The sequence below is a fragment of the Cucurbita pepo genome, chromosome 16 (assembly GCF_057944985.1).
Source record: "Cucurbita pepo subsp. pepo isolate OVF chromosome 16, ASM5794498v1, whole genome shotgun sequence".
NCBI classification, from domain to species: Eukaryota; Viridiplantae; Streptophyta; class Magnoliopsida; order Cucurbitales; family Cucurbitaceae; genus Cucurbita; species Cucurbita pepo.
Genome location: NC_141813.1, coordinates 10395805 through 10416921, shown reverse-complemented (window position 1 = coordinate 10416921; position 21117 = coordinate 10395805). Strand labels below are relative to the sequence as shown.

Here is a 21117-nt window from a genome sequence, read left to right as displayed (position 1 = left end):
ACTTCAACTTAGGGTGAGTCATGGCCTAATATCAAGTCGAAAGGCACGTGGCCATCGGTTTGAGCTGCCTGCAACCTTTTTCATTTTGGCCATGATTAGCACCATTTGATAATACAAATATAAAACACGAGTAATACGAGCTAAATTAGTATTTGGAAGTTCAAATTTTAAAAGAAAAAACTTTTTTTAAAAAAAAAAAAAATTCTGGAAAAGAACAAATAAACAATCCACAGGGTACTGAAACAGAGAACGTGATGAACAGCATTTGTGAAGAAATTATAATTCCAAGACTTAATCCCTTATTAGAAAATTAGAAGGTTACAGAATTTCACTTGTTTCATGCTCTGTACTAAACAAACACTAAATTACAGCCATTGTAATATTCAAACAAAACTCAGACAATAATTGAGCTACAAACTGAAACATACTGCCCATGTTTGTGGTGCGTTCTGTTGAAACTTGTACCCTGCATCCGAGGAAACCGAACTAAGAACATAAACGATGACATACATTCTTGTGTTTGATTTATACTGATCTTACCGGAGTTTGACGCTCATACTGGTTGGTTAGTTGGTAACCGTTTAGCGGAGAGATAAGCGAGAATGATGCATAATAGGCTGAAAAGTACGACAATCTAGATCGAAACAAAAACATCATCAGATATTCTTACACTACAACGATATCGTTCTTGATGTGATCGAGTAATAGAAACTCACCGCAGCTAGATTGCACATGGGCTCACTTCTTACTGCATACAATTCCCTGGTGAACAATAACACGATGGAACGTTTCAGAGTGCTCGGAGGATTTTAAGGTTGAAAGATAGGTAAGAAATCGACCGAGGACGAAAAATACGAACCTCTTGTTCAAGAGCCCCGACTGCTTGCATGTTTTCTGTATTGCCTCAATCCTGCTCAGGGTTTTAGAAGCATTAGGATCACTGCTGTTGACCTGTATTACCAAAGGAAGTTGGTTTCATTAAGCTACGTTAGATGATGCGATATTTATGCAGAAAAACGATATACAGTCCCCGAGCAATCACCGAGACTGACAGGAAGATTTCAACCTTAGCCTTCAGCATAACAGAGAAATCAAAGAAAGCTCCATATACGTCAGCCATCGTTTTCGTTCGATAAATGACCTTTGCAGTAAGACCTGTAGAACGGACACCATAAAAATTCAAGCTATAGGTCGATTCCATGAAGGCTAGCTCCCTTTTTGGGATTTGTACAAAATGAAACAGTCAATGGAAATCGTACCCCGACGCATTTTGACGACCCCTCTGAAGACTTCGACATTGTTGTAGCATAATGCTAGAGTTCCAATTGCCATAATCTATCATAACATGAAATAGATGTCCAAATACTGTTCTTGGCATGAAAGAGATGAACACAGCAACATTTATTTCATACCTGAGGGATTGCACAAAATCGAAATATGGAAAGATCTTTCAAGTTAGACATGTATTCTAGGCAATCCTCCACATGGATCAAAGCATTAGTGACCAAATCATTGAGGCATTGCACGGCCTTGACTGAATTCTCCTCATATTTAAAATCCTGTAATGCAGACAAGAGTGGAACGAGTCGATAAGACAAGAAGACGACGAAGACGAAAGAAGAAACCAAAAGGCGGCAGAAGGTATATAGACTTGTGCACCTCTAATTTATCAGCATATTTGCTCCAAATCTCACGAGGCCAAAACATCCTAGACTTTGGAATCTCATTGATATCCTCCAAGTAATCTCGAATAATATTCGTTTTCTGTGTTATAATAGTTCGAAAAAGAGTACATCAGAGTCAAAATGAATTGTTCGAAAGCACAATGATCGTTTCAATTATAATAGCTGACCTGAAGAAACAATCCCATAGAATTTGAAAGAGAATCGGGTGCCAAATCCTCTGACTTCGAAGCGTGGAACAGCTTGGATAAACCTAGTCCGACAAGTCCAGCTACGTAGTGACAATATTCATCATAATCTTCAACTGTCTCTACCTACAAGAAGAGAAGAGAAGAAATGTTTCAGTTCTCTTCTCCAATCAATGCATTACTTCAGCTACGTTCCTTACTAACCATTACTAATATATTACTCTATTGGGTGGGAAGGAAAAAGAAAATGTGAGATCTCACGTCGGTTGGGGAGGAGAACGAAGTATTCTTTATAAGGGTGTGGAAACCTCTCCTTAGCAGACGCATTTTAAAAACCTTGAGGAAGAGACCAAAGAATATTTGCTAGCGATGGGCTTGGACTGTTACAAATGGTATCAGAGTCAGACACCGAGCAATGTGCCAGCGAGGAGGTTGAACCTTGAAGGGGGGTGGACACGAGCCGGTGTGCCAGCAAGGATGTTGAAACTCGAAGGGATGGATTGGGGGATCCCACATCGATTGGAGAAGGGAGCGAGTGTCAGCGAGGACGCTGGGCTCAAAGGGATGGATTGGGGGGGTCCCACATTGATTGGAGAATGGAACGAATGTCATCGGGGACGCTGGCCCCAAAGGGATAGATTGGGGGGTCCCACATCGATTGGAAAAGGGAATGAGTGCCAGTGAGGACGCTGGGTCCCAAAGGTATGGATTGGGGGGTCCCACATCGATAGGAGAAAGGAACGAGTGCCAGCGAGAACGCTGGGCCTTGAAGGGATGGATTGAGGGATCCCACATTGATAGGAGAAGGGAACGAGTGCCAGCGAGTTCGCTGGGCCCCGAAGGAATGGATTGTGGGGTCCCACATCGATTGGAGAAAGGAACGTGTGCTAACGAAGACGTTGGGCCTCAGAGAGAGGTGAATTGTGAGATCCTACATTAGTGGGGGAGGAGAACGAAACATTTTTTTACAAGGGTGTGGAAACCTCTCCCTAGCAGACGCGTTTTAAAAACCTTGAGGGGAACCCTGGAAGGAAAACCCAAAGAGGATAATATCTACCCAACATAAGAAAACTATTGGGTCTAATATACTAAATATGCAAATGCAAGACACTTGTTGTACCTCTTTGCAAATGAATTTGGCCATTCCTGCGCCCATCCGTTTCGTGATATCCTCAATTGCTTCCTGGTACCTGCAGAATCAATTCAGCACAGAGAGTTAAGCACGGAAGAACTTTTGGTCAGAATCAGAGATGTTCTATGCAAAAGATTTTCTGATGTTCCATTCTAAAAACTTCGACAAATTGGAGGCCTTTTTATTTGATACCAAAGTGAAAAGGTTACACTAGACTTGGACAAGTTATTGATCTAATCTCTTGTAGTTCTATTTTTTTGTAGTCATAAAAGCTTGTTCCTTTTGAAAACAATAACAGAAGTAACTGCAAGGATGCAGTAAATTAAAATCAGAAAGAACATCGCACCGTTTGGGCTTTCCTTTTCGGGCTTACCCTCAAGGATTTTAAAACACGTATGCTAGGGAGAGGTTTCTACATCCATGCTTCGTTCTCCTCCCCAACCAATGTGGGATCTCACAATTCACCCCCTTCGGAGCCCAGCGTCCTCGCTGGCACATCGCCCAGTGTCTGGCTCTGATACTATTTGTAACAGCCCAAGCCCACCGTTAGTACATATTGTCATTTTTGGGCTTCCCCTCAAGGTTTTTAAAACGCATATGCTAGGGAGAGATTTCCACACCCTTATAAATAATGCTTCGTTCTCCTCTCCAACCGATGTGGGATCTCACAACCACCCGCCCTTAACTAGTCGTTGTAGTTCATTAAAAGGATAGAATCCAATGAATAAATCTATCACTACACTTATAGAAGGAAACAGGTCTTGATCAATAATTAGTTGTCTTTTTCAGAAAGCATCAGGCAGGAATTAGTAGGTTCCAGTAACCAACCCTCTCCCGAGTTCTAGGAACGCAGTTGAAACGTGATGAAACTCGTCCATAAGAACTTTATAGTCCTTTGTGCCACCTAAATATAGAACAAAGAACATACTTTAGCAGAAGAAGAGATCTTAAATAAAAATCATTCTTATAACATCGTACTCATATGCACAGAAATACAAGTAACATACTTACATGAAAAATGCCAATCACGGTTATATATATGACAGTGAAAAGCTTTCAGAATGGGCACTTTGATATCTGTTTGTATGCTTGTATCATCCTCTGTAAAGACAATATAAATTTTAGGACCATTAGGCTAATCCACATAAAAAAGAAACCAGCATGAATTTCTACATGTTCTTCGTACATACATACGTATCTATATAATTAGAAAAAAGATAACGAGTTTTTCTCGGTTAACATACTAAGATGGGATGATTGTCTTCAAGTGAAATTGCCAACTACGAAGATTATGAGTACCCGAGTGAGAAAGACTCGAGTTGAGAAAGAGGGCTAGGCCTTGGAGAGGAAGGCTTGCTGGGATTAGGGAAGACGGCTGGATTATAGAGTTAGGAGCAAAACGGAACGAAGGTTTGTCCATTGGGATTGAGCATGGACGAGCCTCGACTAGGTCAGCATTGATGCAAAAATGACAAAAGAGAAACTTCTCCCATCATATCATTAACTGGTGTAGGATTAATGATCAGGTCCAGGATTCGAGTCAAATCTACCTTACCTCTTATCTCAGGGCTAAGCTACAAACTTAGATACCCACCAAAATGCCATTATAGTCATTATTACAGAAGAAAAAACCATTAAATTTCTCAAACTTAAGGCTAGCGGCACATACAAAAGGATCTCAAAGCAGTAAGAGTTCATTACATACCAACAGTGTCGAGGGCTCGAAGAACAAGATAGAATATGCATACCTACAAACAAACGAAAATGACACAATCAGAAACATTATGATGGATAAACATATGGATAAATGGTTTCAATTTCATTAAAAAGTAAGACAAGGATGGTGAGATTCCACATCAGTTGGAAAGGAGAACGAAACATTTTTTATAAGGCTGTGGAAACCTCTCCCTAGCATATGCATTTTAAAAACCTTGAGAGGAAGCCCAGAAGGGAAAGTCTAGAGAGGACAATATCTGCTAGTAGTGGGCTTCAACCGTTACATTTGGTATCAGAGCCAGACAACGGACGATGTGCCAGCGAGGAGGCTGAGCCTCGAAGGGGGGGTGAACACAAGGCAGTGTGCTAGTGAGGAGGCTGAGCCTCGAAGGAGGGTGGACACGAGGCGGTGTGCCAGCAAGGACGCTGGACCCCAAAGAGGGTGGATTGGGGGGTCACATTGATTGGAGAAGGGAACGAGTGCCAGTGAGGACGCTGGACTCCGAAGGGGGTGGATTGTGAAATCCCACATTGGTTGTGGAGGTAAGGGTGTGGAAACCTCTCCCTAGCAGAGGCGTTTTAAAAACCTTAAGGGAAAGCCCAAAAAGGACAATATCAGCTAGCGGTGGACCTGGATCGTTACTATTATATATCTTGCTTAAGGGATAACTACAAACCAAATTCATTTAATTCACCCACTTTACAAATAGTTTCAAATATTTTTGTGATCTGCTAAATCAAAAGCCACCACAACTTTACGGGAAGTAATTTCGTTAAACTAATTGTTATATGATTTCCAGATTTTCAACCAAAACAGTGTTCTAAATCAATTCTAAAACATAAGATATGATTTGCTATGATCCTATATCCCTTTTTTTCAACTTTCAAACAGGATATTGATGGCGATATTCGAGCAATAAATTGGATCTTCCTCAGTTCATCAGATTCTACGCTAAATATCATCATCAACACCATCAACCAGGAAACGAAACAGATTCATTCAACTAAAGAAACGCCAAATACGAAACACTTGATCTCCAACTTACAGCATTCCGAAGCTCGGGCTTAAGCTGTTGAATAACGAGAGCAAAACTTCTTGAGACCTTATGCAACATGGTGTAGCAGAATCCCCAATGAGACTCCGGCGGGATCTGCTTCTCGGCATGTCTGGCAGCCATTTTCAGTTTCAGAAGCGGGTAAATGTCATCTGGATGTCTCAAAATCGCCCCCAAACTCCCCATTTCAAAGCACCAAGAATCCACAGAGCTTCAGATCTCTCGCCGATCAAACCGTAGAAGAAATCCCCGATCCTTCAAATGGGGATCCTCTTCTTCAATCAAAGAAACCGATTAATTCAACCCCAAATGACTGGTAACTGAATCAAGGGTGGACTCCATCTACTTGAAGAAGACGACCCGAATTTTTTAAGAGGGAAATTTTAAAAGAAAACTTTGGCTCATTGTTTCTTGCTTTAATCTCTAACATGGTATCAAATTCATGCCCAATAGAATATTCAAGTGTCAAACAAAGAAATTATTAGCCTCAAATGTGTAGTCGAAAGTGACTTATATGTCGAACAAATGGGTACTTTGTTCGAGGGCTCCAGAGAGGAGCTGAGCCTCGATTAAGAGGAGACTGTTTGAGGGCTACATAGATCTCAGGGGAGAAGAAATTGCTAGCCTTAAAAGTGTAGTCAAAAGTGACTCATATGTGGAACAGAGAGTGTACTTTGCTCGAGGGTTCTAGAGAGAAGTCGAGCCTCGATTAAAGAGAGGTTATTCGAGGGCTACATAGACCTAGAGAAGAGAAATTGCTAGTCTCGAAAGTGTAGTCAAAAGTGACTCATATGTCAAACAAAGGTATACTTTGTTCGAGGGCTACATAGACATCAAAAGAGACTCTATAGTGTACTTTGTTCGAAAGGAATACATCTCAATTGGTACGAGGTCTTTCAGTCTTCTTCTACAATTATAAAACGTACCGATACCCTTAACTTTTCATATTTCATTTAAAAAAATACTTTTATTCTTTCCCTTTTTTCTTTTATTACGTGTTGAAATTAAATTGAGATTAAAAAATTAATATTTCAATAAAATTATGAAATTTAATTTTGTTGATTTTTAAATAATTTAGATATTTTTGTATTTCTCAAACAAATAAAAACTTCATGGTAGGGGTTATTTCGTAATTTAACTTTTTTTTATTCACTTCAATCATTAATAGTAATAAAAATAAATAAATTAGGTGGAAGGGAGAGGCATTGTTTAGACACGTGGGTGTATCAGTCAAATTTGTTGTTAAGAAGTAGACAATAATAATAATAATTTATTTTTAATTCATTTTTAAAAACTATTTATTGATATTGGAATATCTTATCCTATAATTATTAACTTTCAAAAATATTAAATTCAAATAATTCAAATAACCATTTATTTATTTTTTTATTTTTAATTTTAGACACTAATTTTTATAAAACAGCCTCATAATCTAAGCCAAACTATAAAAATAAAATAAAATAAAAAATAAAAAATAAAAAAATGACTTAAGTATTTCATAATATAAGATTTTTTTTTAATAATTAAAATATGTTTAATATAATATATTGGAAGTGACGTGTACCATGTCCTCATTAAATTTCTCAACGATCTTATTAAATTTCTTAACCACATCAACTAAATCATTAAATATAGGATATTTAATGTTGTCACACATGGCGGATAATACTAATTATCGTACAAAAATGAAAATAGCGTTCTTTCTTCTACATAATTGTATTTGGCTTTGAACAGTTACATGCTGAGTGACAACCGATGAATCTTCGTGTATATTAAGATAAAATATATTAAAAATATAAGTGTTGGTCTGTGAGAATAATATTCACTATTATTCTCACTTTTTGAAATATTTATATGACCATGTCACAAAAAATGTCTTGATTATTAAGTTCGAATTTTGGACATGTGACGTTATACTTTATTAAAATGGACATTTATGCATAGTTTCCACGTGTGTATAAGTCTTATTTAAATATATTTTTTTTTTGTTAATTATGACACTCGAGTAAAGAGAGGTACATGAATGAACCAAAACTGCGTCTGAATGAGAGCGGTCTTGAAAATATGATAAATAAGAAAGACTTGTTATTACTATACCAATAAAGTGCATTTTTTCAATTATAGGAACTTCACTGTTAAGCGTACTCGAGACCTATGTTGATATGTGAAAGTCGAGACCTATGTTGATATGTGAAAGTCGAGAGACGTGGGTCATTGTAAATGGCGAAATTATTCATGTTTACTTTAATTTTTTTTAATATAAAAAATGGGTTTATAGCACTAAAAATTAGTTCACGTGAATTTGAAGTCAATATTTTTATTTTTATTTTTAAATAATTCAAGGCGTGTTTGGTCTGGTTATTAATATATATATATATATAATTTATTTATTTGTATGGACTAATGAAACAATAATATAAAATAAGGTGACAGCTTTGTTTGGGTATTTAAGAAATTATAATAGTTTATTATTTAGTCAATAAACCAATTTCGGTGGAGAGTACACGAAACCCGTTGAGAGGAAGAGACTAAATATAACATTAAGCGCACTGCTAGTAGATATTATATCTGCTTCGGCTATGTATTATTGTCAGCCTAACGATTTTAAAACGTGACTTCTAAATAGACGTTTCCACAATCTTATAAAGAATGTCTCTAATCTATGTGAGATTTCACACCAAAATTATGAAAAAGACAATCAATGAGGGAGGTAAGAAATACAATTTAATTATAGATAAAAAAAATTTTAATATTTGTACGCATTATATTATAGAAAACATCGACATATTTATAGTTAAAGCAAATATTATTGGGCGATAACGGACAATTTGTTGTACTAATAAAAATCTTTTGTGTAGGTTGAAGTTCGAACGTGCACCTATGTTTATAACATTGCATGAGCCGAGCTAGTTCGGGTCCACGTACAAAATATTTAATTAAAAAAAAAACCTTAATTCCAATTTGCTTCAATTTTGATAAAAGCAAATAAAATGACAGTATAAAAGAGTCATTTCCATGGAATATAATGGCACATGGGAGAATATAAAATAAGAATAAAATTAAAAATAGTGATTTTAATAAATCAATAGACGAAAATACCCTCACACGTAGAAATTTAAATGTGTATATATATAAATAAAGTAAATGAATAAAAAAAAAAACTTTCTCAAAATTTTTAAGATTGATTTTAAATTATGAAATTTATGCAATTTATTAATAGAAATTATACTGAATTATGAAATATTATTCAATTTATTGAAAAATATAAATGATGTATTAAACAATTATTTGAAAATTAATATAAATTTACCACCTCAATCTCCCTCCGAGGGGCGGGGATCTCTAATCTGAAACGCACGCCAAGATTCGTCCACGTGGCATCACCTATTTCAATTTTCCATTCTCAGAAACCAAAAGCTCCCATGGCGGAACCATTCAACCGACCACTTCTTCATCCTCCTCATGACTGTGACCTAATTTCCTCTCCCCGAAGTCTGGAGCTTAAGTTCGTTCCTTCCAACTTTCCGGCGCCAAAAAATGGCTTCCGTAATCCTCCATTCTCCTTTCTCAGTCACTGCTCGAATCCACAACCACAATATTTTCAGACCACTCTCTCCCCCTTCCTTTCCCACCATTTCGTTTCGTTCATCTTCCTCCCCTTTAGCTATAGATTTGTCGTCGCGGATTAACCGCCGATTCGCGGTTCCTCGCCGGCGTCACGAGTGGGAAGTCGGCTGCCTCGAGATTGAGAGCGAAATCGGCATTGAAGTACAAGAAAATGAACAATTATTGGGGAGTGGAGGAGGAGGAGAAGAATTGGGGAGCCCAGGGTTGTTGACTCAGATGAAGGAGATTGTAACGTTTACAGGGCCTGCCATTGGATTGTGGATTTGTGGACCATTAATGAGTCTCATTGACACTGCGGTTATTGGCCAGGGAAGCGCCGTTGAGCTTGCTGCTTTAGGTATTCTCCTAAATTTCCTTTTATTCTTCTCTGTGATGATTCTAAAAGCTTTGTTATACGTCAATTTTCCTGTTTTTCTTTGCCCATATGGTCTTCGAACTTCGGTTGTTACGTGTTGGTGGTGGCGACTGCAAGTTTTAAATGTTGAGTATTGTTGGGAGGAAGTCTCACATTGGCTAATTTAGGAAATAATCACGAGTTTATAAACAAGGAATACATCTCCATTGGTATGAGGCTTTTGGGGAAGCTCAAAGCAAAGCCATGAGAGTTTATGCTCAAAGTGGACAATACCATACCCTTGTGAGAGTCGTGGTTCCTAACATGGTATCGGAGCCATGCCCTTAACTTAGTCATGTCAATAGAATCCTCAAATATTGAACAAAGAAGTTGTGAGTCTCGAAGGTGTAGTTAAAAGTGACTCCAGTGTTGAACAAAGGGTGTTCTTTGTTCGAGGGCTCTAGAGAAGGAGTCGAGCCTCGATTAAGGAGAGGCTATTCGAGGGCTCCATATGCCTCGGGGAAGTCTCTATAGTGTACTTTGTTCGAGGGAGGATTGTTGAGGACTGTTAGGAGGGAGTCCCACATTCGCTAATTAAGGGAATGATCATGGGTTTATAAGTAAGGAATACATCTCCATTGATATGAGGCCTTTTGGAGAAGCCCAAAGCAAAGCCATGAGAGCTTATGCTCAAGGTGGACAATATCATACCATTGTGGAGAGTCGTGGTTTCTAACATTAATTTCCTGAACTTCATTTGTTTGTAACTTTTGACTGGCAGGCCCAGCGACAGTGTTATGTGATTATACGAGCTACGTGTTCATGTTTCTTAGTATCGCGACTTCAAACATGGTAGCCACGGCCCTTGCCAAACAGGTTCGACCCATATTCTAGTTTCTTATAGAACACTTGTGCTACATTTCTTAACCAGAGGGGTTATTGCAGGATAAAAACGAAGTGCAGCACCACATATCAGTATTGTTATTTGTGGGGCTGACATCTGGTTTCTTGATGCTCTTAGTTACCAAACTATTGGGTTCAGTGGCGCTAACTGGTACTAAACTTCTACAATATTGCTTAGTTAAATGAAGGGCTCATTACATTCATCAGTTTTATGGACTATTCCTTTACGTATTTGGCTACATAGACAACTAGAACTTTGTCATCTGTTAAAAGTAGGCGGGATACGGTTACCGAGATGTTATTGTAAATTTTCAGCTTTTGTGGGGACGAAGAACGCTGATATCATACCGGCAGCAAACACCTATATTCAGGTTTGTCTTTTGGCTTTATGAATGTTCAAATTGGTGGTTGTACGTGACATTACTTAGTGAATTGACAAAAATTTAGAGTAGCAAAGAGGTCATCTAGGACTAACTTGAAAAAAACACCCAAACCTTAGGAACTAAAACATATTCTCAGACTATTAGCTTGCAACACAATGATCATAATAATTTTGATGCATAAAGTCATGTCAGGATAATTAAATCTGTTATTATCTAGAATCATCTATTTTGTTGTACACATTGATGTGGTGATATAAGTGTTCTTTCTTGTCTCGATGTTTATCGTGTAAATGTTCAAACAATTCCATAAGTTGAACAGAATCGTTTTCAATGGTAGATTCGAGGTTTGGCATGGCCCGCAATTCTCACTGGCTGGGTTGCTCAGAGTGCAAGGTTCTTATTACTAGATCCATGCCAATGCTCTATCTACTTCTTCTGTTATGGCTTTGGTCTATTTGTTTTATGATTGCTGTTGGTATATGAACCCATATGCCAACATTTAAGCTATCCTTTTGGCTACTGATTTTACAATGTAGGTTTTAGACTTGAGTCCCTTAGCATTGTGGTTTACTTCATGAGTTTCATCTGTGAACTTGAGCACAAATTGCCACAAGGTGTTTAATTACTCTCTGAACTGAACTGGGGCAAAAGTGAAACAATATAAAACACTGCTTGTGCAAACTTCCAGATAACTCCACTAGTTGCTTGATTATTCACCAAATTTATTATCTTCCATGTTCATATTTGATTTAGTCTTGGCATGAAAGATTCCTGGGGACCTCTGAAGGCTTTGGCTGTTGCGAGTATCGTAAATGGCATAGGTGATGTTGTCCTATGCATGTTTCTAGGATATGGTATTGCTGGTGCAGCATGGGCAACTATGGTATCACAGGTATGCTTCTTTCTGTTTATGTTCATGTGCCAACTTTCACTGCATTTGTACTTGTTCACACCTTAAAACCGTATGATTTTAGGTTATTGCAGCTTATATGATGATAGAAGCACTAAACAAGAAAGCATACAATGGATTTGCTCTATCGGTTCCATCGTCTGGTGAATTCTTTTCGATACTTGGACTTGCTGCTCCTGTATTTCTAACAATGATGTCAAAGGTTCTATTTTAGATATTCCTTAACATTCATCTGTTTTTATTCGAGTAACGTGACTAAGATTATTTGTCGTTTAGGTGGTTTTTTATTCTCTCCTCATCTACTATGCTACGTCGATGGGCACACACACCATGGCTGCTCATCAGGTTAAGTTAAATAGTTCTTTTCGTCGTTATCTTCCTATGCAAGTATCCTTCTTTCTTTTTCATTACAAATCAATAGCCATGTCAAATTGATGGCTTACCCTGCAATTCAGGTTATGATTCAAACATTTTGTATGTGTACTGTATGGGGTGAACCTCTCTCTCAAACTGCTCAGTCATTTATGCCTGGGTTGATCAATGGAGTGAATCGTAGTTTGGATAAGGTGAGAATTGCTAATTACTAATGATATGCATCCCTTACGTTGCTATGGATATACATAGATCTTAGGAACTTCCTCGCATCGATACTCGTTAAGCAATGATGGGTAGTTTATTGATGGTAGAACCTATTTTTTATGGATAGTCATTGTGTTTATTGTGGAAATCCGTTTATATTGTGTAGGCCCGGATGTTGCTAAAGTCACTCTTGATCATAGGAGCTATATTTGGTCTCATATTAGGGTCAATTGGAACATTAGTTCCTTGGTTGTTCCCCTATCTCTTCACACCTGAAGAGAGGATTATTCAGGAGGTCAGTTATTAATATCTATACCCTGCCATTTTAATCTATTCTTTTCTTCCTTCCCCTCATTTTCGTGACAATTAATGACTGATGCATCGCGTAAAAGCGTTATAGCCATAAGATGAGTATTTAATGTTCACATTTCTATATCTATACTTTCTAGATATTTTTGTATGAGCAAATTGTGTTGTTTTATTTATAGACTGAAACTACATGATTCCGTTTTCAACTGATGGACACTCGAGGCAATTCAAAGTCCTTTAAACGTTGTCTAACTGCTATATATATCAAGTCAAGTGTATTGGCCCGAGCCCGAGCCCGAGCCCACCGCTAGCAGATATTGTCTCTTTTGGCTTTCCCTTTTGGGCTTCCCCTCAAGGTTTTTAAAACGCGTCTGCTAGGGAGAGGTTTCCACACCCTTATAAAGAATGCTTCGTTTCCCTCTCCAACCGATGTGGGATCTCACAATCCACCTCCCTTCGAGGCCCAACGTCCTCGCTGGCACTTGTTCCCCTCTCCAATCGATGTGAGATCTCACACCAAGTTTAACGTTGCAAAAATTAAACTAATGGTTGTTCAATCATATTAGAAAATTGATATAAGGTCCTATATTTTCTCAATGATTATGGCGGTAACAATAAGGTTGATTATTTTCTATTTATTTGTACATGCAGATGCATAAAGTGTTGATTCCATATTTCTTGGCGCTAGTCATAACACCCCCAACTCATAGCTTAGAAGGGACGTTATTGGTATGTTTGCTCACCTTAAAGATTGTTCTCAAGTTTTTCCAACTGAGTTCTACGTTCACTTATGTTTTTTATTGCATAGAACGATGAATCTTCTCTTGTTAGTTGTATCTGAAATTTCTATATGCAGATTCTATTCCTATCTGGTAAATTACTCCCTTCTTTTCAATACTACATCAAAGTGTTTATCGGTATTGATTAGACAACAACTATATCGATAGTTTTTCGATGTCTTTGCCCTAGTTTAATCGTATTATGGTGGTGAAATACCACAGAAATTCATTCTTGTATGGAAATGGATTTGTCTATAATTCAACAAGAAATGTAAACATTCTAGTTATTTGGTACATAGATGCAGTTCTCCCTCGTTTTGTGCAACATCTCAAGCCCACCGCTAGCAGATATTGTCTTCTTTGGGCTTTCCCTCAAGGTTTTTAAAATGCGTATGCTAGGGAGAGAAAACCACACCCTTATAAAGAACGCTTCGGAGAGAAAACTCCCTTCTAAAGAACATTTCATGTCTGGCTCTGATACCATTTGTAACAGCCCAAACCCACCGCTAGCAAATATTGTCATATTTAGATCCCCTCAAGTACCTAGTTTTGTGACTAAAATGTTTTTTTTTGTTGTTACCTCGTTTTGGGGCACTTAAGTTACTTTGTGTTATTTTATCAAATTAATTTACTTTTGTGATGTAATCAATGAGAAATTCCCTTGAAGTTTGATCTCGTTCTTTCGGGGATTGACTTCGAACTCTTCATTCTCGCAGGCTGGACGAGATCTTAAATTCATTAGTTTGTCGATGACTGGATGCCTTTCTCTTGGCGCCCTTGTATTGCTGGTAATGTTTTATCCCCAACCCTTTAATCTCATTGTGGATGGTTTCACAACTTTTTCACACCCTATTCTTTTCTTCCTTTCTGCTTTAACTTTGGAACTTCTTCCAGGTTATTAGCAGTAGAGGTTATGGTTTGACAGGCTGCTGGTATGCCCTGACCGGATTTCAATGGGTAAGAATAGGATATCTGTACTTATTATGTGAAGATGAAGATAGCTGCTCTTCTCACTTTCTAGAATCACTTTCTTTACTTTCTCTTACATAGGCTCGGTTTCTTATCGCTCTTCGGCGCATCCTCTCTCCTGATGGAATGCTTTACAGCAGTGATTTAAGCCATTATAAACTAGAAAGGCCAAAAGCTGCATAGGTGAGTCCATGTGAGCTGCTGTGGACGATTCGATAGTTTTTCGATGTCTTTGCCCTAGTTTGATAAAGGAATAGATCTAAGCTGAATGGCTGCTGAAACCAGTGATATATAAGAAGCATAGAATGTCACCGGCAATTTTGGAAGGTTGTGCTCCTGAATGAAGCTTAAAACAGATAGCAGATTAACTTTATCTTAGGCTTCTTTTAGCTATATCTGCTATGAAGTCTTTCGCTTGTGCATCATAAGGAGTGTTGCCTTTAAGGTTTTTTTTTTTCTGTCAAAATTGCCCGAAAGTATGCATCTTTCATTTAATTGTTGCACTATTCTTTAATTGGAGCTTATATAAGTTTGTTTAATAGCCACCAAAATGGCAAAATATTCAGGGTTCAACAATGTACAAAGCTCTCATTGCATGAATAATTGCGCACCTTTTAATGCCAATAGAGCAGCTCCATATGCAGCCTCGGTCTGAATTGCCCGACTCACAGGCAAACCAAGAACTCTCTCTCGTATCTTCGTCCATTTCTCATTCTTGGATCCACCTCCAGCTGTGAACACTTCTTCTACCTGAGTTGTTCCTAGATCCTTTAATAACCTATAGGCCTTTCCCTAAATGTATAAAAGAGACCAAATTTGAGGCTTCTAGTCGAGGTATTTGAACCTAAGAGCATGGGGTCTTTTCACCCTTACCTCAATACGAGCAATAGATTCCAAAATTCCATGCAAATATTCGACATCATTTTCTGGCCGTGGATGTAATCTATATATGAAAAACAAAGAAATCCACAAAGTTGTAGTTACTTATGATGCTTGTGCCACTTTAGAAACAGTAAAAACAGTACCCTATTTAAAGACGCAACTATCGAATGAAGATGTGAAGAATATGAAATCAACAACATAGGAGGGAGGGCCTTATTGATTGAAACAGAAGGAGATGAAACCTGGGAGCCATTTGTGGGTCTGCCTCCGGAAATCTCTCTCCCATTGAAGTCAAAGGATAGTAATCTAGAGGAGAACTTTTCATGGGATTGATTTGTTTGCTCAATTCTTCTAATTGCTTGTCAGTAAAGATTTGTCTTAGAACGGCTCCTCCTGTGTTTGAAGCACCTCCTACGAGCCACATATTGTCAAGTCGGTGGCTGTACACTCCAAACCGCGCATCGTCAATCCTATTGGTACTCAGTAATTTGATGGCAAGCGTGGATCCCAAGGAAGTGACCTAAACAGCATTTAGTACAAACATGACTGAGAAGGCAGAGAATATAATAGATAAATGAAACTAAAACCATCCAAAACCGAAGGGTACAAATGGAGAAAGAATTGGACCCTGCATAAAGAGTGAGGCGAAGAGCTAACTGTCTGCCCACGTGATAAAAGTTTTGGAGGTAAAAGTAATATTCCAGCCACAGGGAGTCTTGTTAGAGTGTTTTTCCCCTCATTTTAAGAATCCGAAAACCCTTTAAACGAAGAGTTTCCAACGAATCGTAGTCTTGAAATGTATCCTTTAAGGAGAGACTTAGTAATTCTTTTTTGTTCATTTTTATAAATAATAACTCGTAATCAAAATTCAGCAACTGAATACCCAAGTCTCATACAATCATTTCATTTTTATTGTCTAAGCTAATAAACACTACTTTCCCTTAAAAGTTTCTTTGTTTTTACTTTTTGTTTTTGAAAACTATTTAAAATAATTCTTGAAATTTAAAATTTTGCTAAAAATTCAAATATTTACTATAAAAAAAAAGAATTGTGTGAAAACCATCACAATTTAAAATAAATAAATAAAATGGGGACAACTTAGCAAAAATATCTCAAAATACGACGGTCATAAACCTTCGTATTTCTATCCTCTGTACCTAGCAAGGTAAGTAAGTCGGAAACCCTTTTCCCCAAGTGAGTAACAGAAATATTAGGGAAAAAAAAAGTCATATAGAATCCTTACAGCTTGCCCTGGCAGTGTCGCACGTGCTGCAAGAAATGCAGCAATACTATCTGTGGTTCCTGTGCATGCAATGCAATCATTTGGAAAACCTGCACAAAGGTTCTTGTTAAGCGCCAACTCGTTCAAAACAAACAAAACCTATCACTGGATGAACTCAGATGAGAGACTTGCATGTAATTGTTTATAGATATGAGATGCAGCATACACTTCACAAATTGCTTAAGAGCATCATACAAACATTTAACTGCTTATAATAGGAGTTGGACTTCAAACCAACCAACAAACATTGAACTTGTATATGTAAATAACAATTGAAATTTTGTATGTTATAACATAACCATTTCATTTTTATGTGTCAATTTTTCATAGAATCAATCTTCAATAGGCAAGGCATCCTTCCATCAAAAAAATATTCTCAGAAAACAACGAGTTTCTGTAACAGCCCAAGCCCACCGTTACAAGATATTGTCCTCTTTGGGCTTTCTCTTCCAGACTTTCCCTCAAAGTTTTTAAAACGTGTATGCTAGGGAGAGGTTTCCACACTCTTATAAAGAATACTTCGTTCCTTTCTCCAACCGATGTGAAATCTCACGATCCACCCCCCTTCGGGGACCAGCGTCCTTCCTAGCACACCGCCTCGTGTCCACCCCCCTTTGTGACTCAGCCTCCTCGCTGGCACATCACCCGATGTCTAGCTCTGATACCATTTGTAACCTCTCCTTAGCAGACGCGTTTTACAAACCTTGAATGAAAGTCCGGAAGGGAAGCCCAAAGAAGACAATATCTTCTAATGGTGGGGTTGGACTTGCTACGGTTTCACATTTTGGCACTCTCAATTACTTGTATTCGTGGTAGTAAAAATTGGCGAAAGTACCATATTGTGATCTAATGTCTTCTTTCAAATATCCAATAGAAGTTCCAGGAGCTTTGACATGAGGTAAAAGCATAGAATATGGTTGAGCAAGAAGCCAGGGTGGGTAAGATTCAATTTCAGGATCATAGCCAACCTGTGATGCAGAAAGAAAAGCTTAATTAGCTATTGGCTATTCTAAAGTGATCTGGAAAACATAAGATGCACTCAAAGTGCAAAAAACTTGTTAAAGAGCACCTTCAGAGCATTATTATAATCTGAAACCCCAAGCTTCCCATGTAGAAACCACAACAACCAATCTGCTTGATGTAACAATGTGGCATATTCTTTATTTGAGGCGGCACTGTTCCACCATGAAACCAGCTTGCATAAGGTCGATGACGCAGAGCAGACTGTATGGTTCACTGGAGCAATAGACTTCACCAATGGTAAGGCATCAGGACAAGTCTCATTGTACAATAATGGCTTTGACAATGGCTGTCCTGTGTTGCTGCGCAAGTATAGGCTGCTTCAAATACATACTTTACATGAAGGGACAGAGTCTAATGAAGGGCAGAAATTTCTAAAGCATGATGACCTGTCCACAATTATGGTTGTTGCAGATGTGCCATCAATGGAAATAGATGCTACCAAATGACGATAATGATTTGGAACATCTTCAAGCAATGAGAAAAGTGTTGTTTTCCACGATCTTGCCCAGTCGATTGTTTCGTCATTCTTTCTAGACAACAGTAAAGTAACATCATTCCTGATTACTGTATTCATGTTGCTATGAGTGAATCAACACAACCTGATTCCTTCTCTCTAACAGAGTCGAGCATTATTAAAACAAAATTAACCTTGCAGTATCAGGAAGTGTTTCCTTCTTAACTTATCTATTAAAAAAACTCTCTAAGCTTGGAACAAACTATCTGTAACAATCCAAACTCACCGCTAGCCAATATTGTCTTCTTTGGATTTTCCCTTTTGAGTCTTCCCTCAAGGTTTTGAAATGCGTCTTCTAAGGAGAGGTTTTCACACTCTTATAAATAATGCTTCATTCTCCTCTCTAACCGATGTGGGATCTCACAATTCACCCTCCTTCGAGGTCCAGTGTCCTCGTTGGCACTCGTTTCCCTCTCCAATCGATGTGAGATCTCACAATCCACCCCCTTTGGGGCCCAACGTCCTCGCTAGCACACCGCCCAGTAACAGCTCAAGCCACCACTGGTAGATATTGTCCTCTTTGGACTTTTCCTTCCAGGCTTTCCCTCAAGGTTTTAAAATGCGTCTTCTAGGGAGAGGTTTCCACACTCTTATAAAGAATGTTTCATTCCCTCTCCAACCGATGTTGGACCTCACACTATCTAACTTCACAACAATTAGGGAAGTTAGTGGTTCGAAAACTTGAAATTAAGCTATTAGTAAACTAGCGTCGAGGCAATCTGAACCTGAGAGTCCTTCGGCGTAATTGAGTTTTTTTCTTAGATACCATTGAAGTACCTGACTTAATTTTGATCTAAGCAGTAAGGCAGTAAGCCATTCAACTCCACAGCCCAAGACGAAATGTGATAGGGGATATCTCACATCAACATGTCCTCTTTTGAAGCAATCTTCACTTACCAAGATTTCAAATGGTTAACTCGTGATTGTCAATGGTTGATTTCAATATTTAATAGACAACATTTTACTGCTATCGCATTGATGTCCCTTCCCCACCAAATAACTCTAAAAAAACACATCAACCAATTTACGCAAGCCACTATTAAATATGTTCATATAGGCTGAGTTTAGCTCATCCATCAGTAAATTGAAAACAAAATTTCACCTGATTACCTCACAAATATAAACAAAACTTCAAATTATCATCATGATTCGTAACTTCTGTACTCACGTACCTTAAAGAGCGGATACTCCCTCTTTCCTTCCGCACAAACAGCTCCTTCCTTGTCAATGAGCGCAAATCTTGCGCCAGAGGTACCAAAATCCATCCCAAGGTAAAGCCGCTTCCCTGCTTGAGGAAGCACCACTTCCGTTGCAACACTCATTGTTGTCCGTCTTCGATTTCTTCGATTCTGATTCCTCGAAATCCAAATCCCTGATGCGTGAACATCATATGCATTGATGAATTTGAGCTCATCCACTTAGCTTCAAAATGCAGTTCCAATTGACATAAAATCAACATACAATTTCGGCTAGAACTAACTATGAACAATCAGAACAAGTTCCTAACTGAAATATAACATAACAATACTACAAAAAAGAACATACAGTAGAAAGAGAGAGAGAAGAAGAACCATGATTACAGGGCGAGCATGACGTTGATGGAAGCAAAAACAAATTTGCAGCGGGAGAAAGAAGATTGGAAGGAAGCATGATTCTGTGAAGATGCTTCAGTTTCTTTCAGAATTGATCTCTGTGTTTCTACACGGATAAGAGGGTATCGCTTCCGTGCCCATATATTATTATTATTTTTTCAGTAATTTTATTTTATTATTTTTTTTTTTTAATTCAACAATTCCTTTAACCTCTGTCGAGTAAATATAGTTTTAGCCAATTCAGTCGAACCATAATTAAGGTTGAAAAATTTGAACATCTGATCAATCGGTCAATCAAATAAGTGATTTTATCCATAGTGGAGCTCGACATTCATTTCTTCATTCATATTCATAACTTAGTGTACTAGAATCAAAAGGGGTACGTCTCATCAGAGTAATTAGAGGCCAGATCTGATCGTTCATCTCTGATGTGATACGTTCCCTCCCAATTGTATGATCAACATGACTAGTCACCTCTCGAACAACAGGTTATCCTCATCATAGTAATCAGAGGATAGATATCATCGATCATCTCTAATGTGATACGTTCCCTCCCAATTATATGATCAACGGGATCAATCACCCCTCGAACAAGGATTTTTTTCTTATGTGGAGACAAAGTCGTCCTTGACTGAACCCCCTTTCTGTAATAAGTCGAAGGTTTTCGTGAACATGTTAAAGAACTCCCGTTTTTAATGAATTCCACGTTTTTAAGACTGTAAAAGGTGAACACGTATGACTATCACTTTAAAAGTTTAAATAGAACGTTAAAAGGTAGAATATAGTCCAAATTATCGTAGTAATTCAAAAATTGAAATTTAAGGTTACAAAAATAATAAATATTATTTTTTTGTCACGGTGTCTCAATCGAGACAAAAACTTACTATTAAGATTTAATATAATGCAATGATTGAGGGAATAAAATAATAATTTTGTCATAAGATTACTAAAATAAAGTTGGTGTGACATTATTTTTCTAATTATGAATGTTTCAATTTTAATTGACAACCATAGGTTTGTGCTAAAATTTGCTTTTATTGCTATGTACCATCCTACATTTATTTAATTTACTTGCTTATGTTATAAAGGTATCCATTCTAAAGTCCAAATTAATGCCATTAATTTTGAAGAATGTACTATATATTTAAATATTTATTATACTATTTTTTTAAAATAAAAAAAATTGGTTTGTTGTCCTTTTTAAGTATCTCAATTTATTGTCTAGACTTTTTTTTTTTATTTTTTTTTATTTTAGTTA

At 37.7% G+C, this 21117-nt stretch overlaps 3 protein-coding genes across 7 annotated transcripts; 1 reads left to right on the top strand and 2 right to left on the bottom strand.

Moving 5' to 3' along the window:
- Positions 1-276: 276 nt before the first annotated feature.
- LOC111776748 (squalene synthase 8) lies at positions 277-6195 on the bottom strand. Of its 2 annotated transcripts, none has more exons than XM_023656086.2 (14): positions 5765-6195; positions 4708-4750; positions 4014-4103; positions 3831-3906; positions 2991-3060; positions 1853-1996; positions 1660-1764; positions 1413-1559; positions 1260-1335; positions 1067-1155; positions 860-951; positions 717-762; positions 541-634; positions 277-466 (listed from the first exon to the last, which is right to left on the bottom strand). In XM_023656086.2, exons 1-13 carry the CDS (start codon positions 5957-5959, stop codon positions 554-556), a joined length of 1254 nt encoding a protein of 417 aa, XP_023511854.2. In that variant the 5' UTR covers positions 5960-6195; the 3' UTR covers positions 277-466; positions 541-553. The 2 variants fall into 2 exon arrangements, with proteins under 2 accessions (XP_023511854.2, XP_023511855.2); XM_023656087.2 differs by having other exon boundaries at positions 541-617.
- A 2990-nt stretch (positions 6196-9185) lies between these two features.
- Positions 9186-15072, top strand: LOC111777263 (MATE efflux family protein). 2 transcript variants are annotated; one of them, XM_023656790.2, is made up of 14 exons: positions 9187-9737; positions 10516-10610; positions 10680-10788; positions 10953-11008; positions 11358-11413; positions 11774-11912; positions 11995-12132; positions 12207-12275; positions 12386-12496; positions 12676-12804; positions 13470-13547; positions 14314-14385; positions 14492-14554; positions 14648-15072. In XM_023656790.2, the coding sequence occupies exons 1-14, from the start codon at positions 9311-9313 to the stop codon at positions 14747-14749; spliced, it is 1644 nt and encodes a 547-aa protein (XP_023512558.2). In that variant the 5' UTR covers positions 9187-9310; the 3' UTR covers positions 14750-15072. The 2 variants fall into 2 exon arrangements, 1 of the variants encoding a protein (XP_023512558.2); XR_015412142.1 differs by lacking the exons at positions 14492-14554; positions 14648-15072 and adding an exon at positions 12998-13321 and having other exon boundaries at positions 9186-9737; positions 14314-14376.
- Positions 15073-15096: 24 nt separating this feature from the next.
- XK-1 (xylulose kinase-1) lies at positions 15097-19991 on the bottom strand. Of its 3 annotated transcripts, none has more exons than XM_087118581.1 (9): positions 19839-19991; positions 19440-19639; positions 18140-18279; positions 17800-18052; positions 17566-17698; positions 16692-16780; positions 15691-15968; positions 15440-15509; positions 15097-15358 (listed from the first exon to the last, which is right to left on the bottom strand). In XM_087118581.1, exons 1-9 carry the CDS (start codon positions 19915-19917, stop codon positions 15155-15157), a joined length of 1446 nt encoding a protein of 481 aa, XP_086974707.1. In that variant the 5' UTR covers positions 19918-19991; the 3' UTR covers positions 15097-15154. The 3 variants fall into 3 exon arrangements, with proteins under 3 accessions (XP_086974707.1, XP_023512561.2, XP_086974708.1); XM_023656793.2 differs by having other exon boundaries at positions 19440-19689; positions 19839-19980; XM_087118582.1 differs by having other exon boundaries at positions 19848-19973.
- Positions 19992-21117: the final 1126 nt, after the last annotated feature.

Excerpts from the sequence above, each read along its gene's own strand:
- LOC111776748 (XM_023656086.2), bottom strand. The coding sequence starts at position 5,959 with ATGGGGAGTTTGGGGGCGATTTTGAGACATCCAGATGACATTTACCCG. Across the intron at positions 3,907-4,013 it reads CCGTGATTGGCATTTTTCAT|GTGGCACAAAGGACTATAAA; the intron begins GTAAGTATGTTA and ends TTCTATATTTAG. Across the intron at positions 635-716 it reads CCATGTGCAATCTAGCTGCG|ATTGTCGTACTTTTCAGCCT; the intron begins GTGAGTTTCTAT and ends GTTTCGATCTAG.
- LOC111777263 (XM_023656790.2), top strand. The coding sequence starts at position 9,311 with ATGGCTTCCGTAATCCTCCATTCTCCTTTCTCAGTCACTGCTCGAATC. Across the intron at positions 11,009-11,357 it reads CAGCAAACACCTATATTCAG|ATTCGAGGTTTGGCATGGCC; the intron begins GTTTGTCTTTTG and ends TTTCAATGGTAG. Across the intron at positions 11,414-11,773 it reads TGGGTTGCTCAGAGTGCAAG|TCTTGGCATGAAAGATTCCT; the intron begins GTTCTTATTACT and ends TATTTGATTTAG.
- XK-1 (XM_087118581.1), bottom strand. The coding sequence starts at position 19,917 with ATGCTTCCTTCCAATCTTCTTTCTCCCGCTGCAAATTTGTTTTTGCTT. Across the intron at positions 15,969-16,691 it reads CGACACTGCCAGGGCAAGCT|GTCACTTCCTTGGGATCCAC; the intron begins GTAAGGATTCTA and ends AATGCTGTTTAG. Across the intron at positions 15,510-15,690 it reads GACCCACAAATGGCTCCCAG|ATTACATCCACGGCCAGAAA; the intron begins GTTTCATCTCCT and ends TTTCATATATAG.